This window comes from Passer domesticus, chromosome 2 (genome assembly GCF_036417665.1).
Source record: "Passer domesticus isolate bPasDom1 chromosome 2, bPasDom1.hap1, whole genome shotgun sequence".
Classification (NCBI taxonomy): Eukaryota; Metazoa; Chordata; class Aves; order Passeriformes; family Passeridae; genus Passer; species Passer domesticus.
Genome location: NC_087475.1, coordinates 21186250 through 21193121, shown reverse-complemented (window position 1 = coordinate 21193121; position 6872 = coordinate 21186250). Strand labels below are relative to the sequence as shown.

At 41.8% G+C, this 6872-nt stretch overlaps 1 protein-coding gene across 3 annotated transcripts in view; it reads left to right on the top strand.

Annotated features, from left to right (window-relative positions):
• The window catches only part of SHROOM2 (shroom family member 2), a 116144-nt gene that overhangs the window by 436 nt on the left and 108836 nt on the right, over positions 1-6872 (top strand). For 2 of the 3 annotated variants that reach the window (XM_064407730.1, XM_064407729.1), the window contains exon 1: positions 39-272. The exons of the other annotated variant lie outside the window; for it this stretch is intronic. In XM_064407730.1, the coding sequence (XP_064263800.1) occupies positions 54-272 (219 nt within the window). In that variant the 5' untranslated portion in view covers positions 39-53. Of the gene's footprint in view, positions 1-38; positions 273-6872 lie in introns of those variants that run through there. 3 annotated transcript variants of the gene reach the window in all.

Below are 6872 nucleotides of genomic sequence, written 5' to 3'. Positions count from 1 at the left end.
CACCGGGGAGCGGCCGGCAGAGGCGAGCCAGCCCCGGCGGCGACGGGCGCTCCATGGAGGACGTGGGGCTGCGGGGCGGGCGGGAGCGGCTGGCCGTCGGCGACCCTCGGCTCGGCGGCGGGCTGGTGGAACCGGGGCCCCTGATGGTGATGGTGGAGCAGCGGGCAGCTGAGGGCTACAAGCTGGTGGAGGTGCAGCTGACCGGCGGGGCTCCCTGGGGCTTCACGGTGAAGGGCGGACGGGAGCACGGGGAGCCCCTCATCATCACCAAGGTGAGCGGCGGGGGGTGGGTCCGGCGGCTCCATTTTGCCGTGCCCGCGGCGGTGACAGCCCGGCCGCGCCGCCTGCGCGCAGCCCGGGGCGCAGGTACCGCGGGGCAGCGCAGGTGCCGCCGGGCCGGGCTGCTCCAGGGCCCCGCGGAGCGCTACCGGAGGGTGCGGGCTCGTCCCAGCTCCTCTGGGGGCAACAGGTTGCTGGGCAGGCAGCGTGGCGGCTCCGAGCTGCCGCTTCTGGCCGCTCGTACGCCCCGGTGAAAAGCCGGCGCCGTCGTTGTGGGCGCTGGAAGCTGGCTGGGGGACCCGAAACCCTCTGCTGGGCTCTTCCCTCCCTCTCTCCCCTCCGGGCTCCTGGCGCAGGAGGGTATGGAGACTTTAAACTCGCGGCTCCGAGGTTGAGTTTTCTCCGCTGCCGTTGCACTTGTAAATGCTGAGTAATTAGGATAGCCCTTTTTTTGTCCTTTCTTCTTTAAACAAAAAGGTCTTGTGGATAGTGACCAAATCCATGTACCGAAGACGGGGGAGAGGGACGTGCTTGGTTATATATGCAGTCTCTGGTTGTCTTGTTTTCTTCTCTTTTGTCTTTTTTTTTTTTCTTGTATACTTACAGCTTTAATCTCAGTGTACTGGACACAAGTTAAAGAAATGCTTCACGTTTTGTGGATTTTTTTTTTTCATCTGGATGTGTTTTTACTTAAGAGCCCCCATTCTCAGTAATTGTTGGTTTTTGCAGTTAAGACAGCTTTCATGTTGCACAGTGAAAGCACATGAAAATAGATCCATATGTTGTAGTGGGAAAAAAAATCACATTAGCAAAGCAGATTTTGCTCAAGATCTGTCAGAAAGTTATATATACGCTTTTGTCTACAAGTCCTCCAGACTCTGCCTGTTCCCATTTTGAAAGTGCCAGAGAGTGTCAGAGGTCAACAAGTCCTGTTTTATCCACAGTAGAAATCATACTAATATTATTTTTCCTCTGGTTTCGTTATGAGTTTTCTAGTTGGTTCCTTTCTCCCACCCTTGAAACAACTGTGTTACGGAACTTTCCCAGTGAGAACTTTTCAAACCATCTGTTTCTAGATCACTTCCCTAATGCTGTTTTTCAAGGAACAGCAGTCAGTGTCGGATGTATAGACTGAAATATGACTGCAAGAGTGTTGGCTGCTTATCACTGTCCTGAAATAGAGAACAGCAAAGCTGGGAGCATTTGAGAAAAGGAGAAAAGAGCTATTTTACTATGTATGCACTAGCTATTAAGTTCCAATTCAAATAATTCCACCTTTCTGGTAATGGCAAATTAAGTGCGACATCTAAAGACTGATCAGTGATGCTTATTCATAATGTTACCTAGGTATTAAGTAACAGGCGTAAGTATTTGTGGCATGAGGATGTGGCTGTGGTATGTGGAGAGAAGTGTCTGTGCCTGGGAACCTTTTAAACTGGGTCTGTTGCAAGGGAATAATTAGGTGGAACCACAGAGCTGTGCTGCTGTGTGGAAGAGCAATCTGGGTCCATTCATACAGAGATGAGGACAGATTTAGGAATAAGAGGGGAATCTGGATCCTTGGGTTTAAATTTTGGAGCATATTTTTACTTGCCACAGTGGTATAGAAATAGTTTTGAAACCAGGGACTGAAACTTGTGTGCCCAGGACTATGATTTTTTAGCTGCAAAATTTTCCGTATTGATTTGGCCCACCCATCATGGTATTTTGGTTTTTTACTGTACTGCTTCTAGTGGTGGGAAGGATAATTTAAAAGAGAGTGGTTCAAACAGTCCCTCTTTGCAGGAGACGTAAGGTTTGTCCCCTCTCAGCTGAAGAGGGCTCTGAACTTGTTACCCTGTTCCTGAGTGGGGATCATTGAGTGAGGAGATGCCATTTCACCAGTGCCTCTCTCTGTGGCATGTGTCCGTCCTTCTCAGAAGATTGATGGCTGGTCAGTGGGAGACTCAAGAAAACCCAGTGGACTAAATCCTTCGGGACAGCTGTGGAAAAACTCCTGGTTTTGTGGATTCAAACTGCTTAAGCGTTAGCTGTCTATAAAGCTCTGTCTCACTCTAGTCCAGAGCATCTCTGGGGAAGTGAGGGTGGATGACGACAGCTGCCAGCTCTTCCAGGAATGTGACAAGGTGTGAATGGAGTCTCAGATAGCAGCTGCTTAAGGGGGATTTCTAAAATTCTGCTTGTCTCTGCGCTCTTACAGTCTCAAAAGCAAGATCAGCCTTTGAAGAAAGTTGCACCTTTATGTAAATGCTGGGAAGTCTGTGTAAATATTTGCCACTTTCTTTAGCATATATGGCACAACTGCTGGAGAAGTAGCACCAAAAAATACTGTAATTGAAAAAATCATGAACACATATATGGTGTTCACTTTTCAACATTTTCTCTGTAACACACTTCTCCATTTCTCTGGTTGTGTGGCTATTTTGCTTGCTGATAGGAAGGGAAATTTTTTACTACAGGTATCATGGGCAGACTCTAGGGCAAATACTGGCAGCAAATACTATTTGGGAATTTTTTTTAGAAATTAAGTCAATTAAAACAGGAGTGCCTTTTGATCCACCAAATTGCCAATAATCAGAGAAAGCAAGGCATGCTGAAGAGGAGAAAATGTGTCCAGCCTTACCAAGGGTGTAAGCGTGTGCTCAGCTGCTGGAGTTTTGTCCCTGCTCATTGCAGCGGGGTTGCGTTGGATGACCTTTAAAGGTCCCTTCCAACCCAAACCATTCCGTGATTGATGCTGTGAGGGAAGTGCTTTGGCCCGGGAGAGGTCAGTGCACAGTCACACTGCTGGTGCCCAGCAGTGGGCCCAGCACTTTCAGGGTGGGCAGATTTCCCCATTCACAGTAGCTTTTCTTCCTGTACCTGAAACAACACTTGGAGAAATAGTCCAGAAACAGAACCAGGTAGGCAGAGTATCAAGTTCACCTGCCAGGCACAAGCCTTTTTAGTTTTTTTTTCCCTTGCCCTTTTTGTTATTGCTGCAATAGGTACAGAGAAAAACGGTGCATGATACAGCTTGCTCGATCTTTAAACATTGCTGGTCGTCTAAAGCTTGCCCCACCCAAGTGCAAATGGTGTTGCTAATATTTAAGAAAAAAGTCTTTTAGCATTGTCACTGTGTGGCATACCATTATTTTTAATGTCCCTTTAAAAAATGCTTTACATTTTTTCTGATCTCTGCATGTGTGTGTGATAACATTCCAAAAAAATTGCCCAAAGGCAGCTTGTTCTTGCCTAATTTGACATCTTGAAAGAAAGGACTTGCTTTTTGTGGCAACATGCATATTTCAACAAAAGGTGAAATGAGAACTTTGAGGACAATAATTAGAAGTCTCAAGAGCCTCAGTTTGTATTTTCCTCTTTTTTAAAGAAACAACATCTGAAGAGTGAGGTCTTATTGGAAATAAAGAAAATGAAAAGTCAGAGTGCTCAAGAGTGAATCTCTTGAAAATCTCCCATAGCTGCATTATCTTGATTACTTTTACTTTAAAAGTGCTCTTATCTGAGATGCCCAACTTGCAGTGTCAATCATACTATTGATTGTGGGTGGTGGGTAGAAAGTCATTTCACTTCCTGTACTGACAGTATCCTTAGGAACTCTGAAGTTGTTCTGCAGTCAGCTTTATCCATATTACATTAATAAATATGAGAACATTCTTGAGCATTTCAAGAAAGATTGATGTATCATTTAAATAAATTTCTCTTTAGTACCAGCTTACAAGAGCCTACAGCTATACCTCCTCAAGCTATGATCTCATTGCAGTCTAATCAAGGCTGAGCTTGGCTGGTATTTCAGCAAGATTTCCAAGTGAAACCTGGACTGTTGCAAGAAGTTTTGTTGTTGATTTAGTAGATAGAGTTCTTGTCTCCTGAATCAGTGCTGAATTCATGCCCCAGCTGGAGGTGCTGCCTTTTAAAAAGGAGTATCAGACTCAGAACATTTATTTTCTTTATTCCACTGCACTTTCCTACTGTGCTGCTGTCTGTGGTTAGGTGTGAATTGTAATTTTTATAACCTAACAATCACTTAAATTGTATAAAGAAGTGCTTCTTTATTATTTGGCTGCAAGACTTCTCCATGTGACTTGTATTAATTTGTCATTTCAGTAGTAAGTGGTTACTGTTTTAGTTAGATAATTCTTTATTCTTTGGCCTTAAACATGTAACTAAAAGCAAATACTTGCATCACCATACTGCGACAATATTTAGGGTGGAAAAGAGCTTTATTGGTGCTGTTTACAAATAAATTAAAAAAAAAAGACATAATCAAACACAAATACCAGTTTCTTCCTTCAAGTTAGATGTTTGAGGTAAGCCACATTGTTCGCAGACATTAACAATTCTTAAACTTGGCTGTGGAGTTTGATGTCCAGAAAACCAGCATTTACCAGTAATCCTGTGAAATTCCGGACTGCTTAAACTTAAATGCAGCCATTCGTGTAAATAGCTGATTTATAAGTTCTTAGGAGGCATTGTACTGTAGCCAAAAAAGAATTCTAATCTAGGTCTCTGTATCCCAATAAATTTCATTCACTTCCTTCAGTTCTAGAAAGATAATAATACATGAAGGATTCTTCATTCTGTTTTGTTTGCTATTCATTTTCTCTTGGTCAGCAAACCCAGGCAGAATTACCAACCTGTATGGGTCAGAATTTTAACAAGTGTGTTAGTGAACAACTTTGAAAGAATGTATCAGATCATGTTCTGCGTTTCTTTTGAAATGTTTATTCAGCTTCTTATCTTGCAAGAGGGGCTTATGGTCTGAGTTGGATCTCTTTGTGTTGTTCAATTTGATAGTTGAGAAATATTAGGAAATGTGTTTACAATGAATGTTTTAGGCTTGAAATAGTATCATGTAGCTATTTATGTTTTTCCCCCTGCCAAATATGTTAAAAATTGGGCTTTTTTCAATGCTATAGAAACTGTTCTGGGTGGTGTTTTCTTTGGAGTCTGGTTATTAGATCCCAGGTTTCTATTATTGGAAGGGAGGAGTTGGCTTGCTTTGATGCAGGAAGATCTTATTGCTTTTAATTTGGTAAGCTAGTTGATGAAGGGAATGGTCTCAATTTTAGTGCTTTAATGGCTAGTGAATGACCTCTTTATTGGACTGTTAATTTACTGGCAGAATGGAGCCCACCACCCTCATATGTGGTGTGGAAGTCTGAAGCTTGGGAGGTTGGGTTTGCAGGGTTTTTTTTTTTTGTTTGGTTTGGGGGTTTTGTGGGGTTTTGTTTTTTTTTTTTTTTTTGTTTGTTTGTTTGGGGTTTTTTTTGTATGGGTTTGTTTTTTTGCAGGGGCTTTAACAGTTCAAATGGCACCAGTGTTGGAAGTTGCATTTAAAAGTTATGTTGGATATTGTCACATGTGATCTAAAAACTGTAATGAGTTGAAATGAAAGGATAATTTAAAGGCTTGTGACTTCAGAAGTCTCAGGGCAGTTGAGTTAGGTGCTTAGCAGTCAAACTGTTAGAGTGGAGTTTGCTTGCAGTACTGAAATTGCAGTCTTCCTTTTTGCATTTCATACTACATTTCAGGAGAAAAATCTTCCAGAGGACTCAGAGTGCTCTGTTTAAACTCAGAACGAAGAAATTTTGTTACAACAAACAAACTTCTAACTTTCGGGTATACTGGTTGCTTCCAAATTGCTTTTTATCTTCTCTGCATTTCCCTCTTTCAATTACTTGGGCCAAAACATATGTTAACATATGTTAATGTGCTCTTTTCAGTATGAATTTTGGATACTATCATAGACATTAGTGTGGAAATAAGAGATCTGCAAGACACCTCTAGTTATTGCTTGCTGTTATCAGAGGTTTGCCAGTAATGCAATTTATTATCTAGATATGTTAATGGTTTTGTTTGTTTCTTTTTTAAGAGGAAAACCAGTGTGGGTATGTGTGGTGTTTATGCATATGCTACATATGCTTTTCTCAGTTACTCAATAGACTGTACTTATTTTTATCTGCAGACCTTGATTCATTGTATGTTCTCCTGCTTAATGAGTGTTTAAAGTATGGGAATGTGGAAAGAATAAGGTAAATGGGAATTGAAACGTGGCTGTGAATAGATTAGAGGAAACAACTGTTTGGTAGTAACAAAGCCAGTATTTTATTACATGCGAGCTTCTTTCTTCTCAAGAAAAACAATTTATGTTTAGTCTTCCTACGCATTTGTAATCTATACATAAATACCTAATATGTATATGGATCTAGTTCTGTGGGTCAGTTTGTCTTAGAAGTTTGAGACAGGTCCTAGATATCAAGATTTTTTACCTGCTGTGCATTTAAGACTTACAGTGAATGAAGATTTTCACTGGTAAAATAAAAATTAATGCAGTTATGCTGGGACTTCATTTAATCTATGAGGACTTGCTTTCAGCTGTGTATTTTGAACCTATTTGGTATTGATGCCTTTCTATAAAACTTAACATAATTTTGGACTTTTGGGTTTGGGCTTGTTTTTAGTTTGGGGCTTTTTTGGGGATGTTTGTGGGGTGGGTTGCTTATCTTTAAGATAAGAAACAATCTTGGGAGCTTTCTAATGCCACAGAGCATAATATTTTCAGTTTCTTAAAGGTTATGCAGGAAGTATGC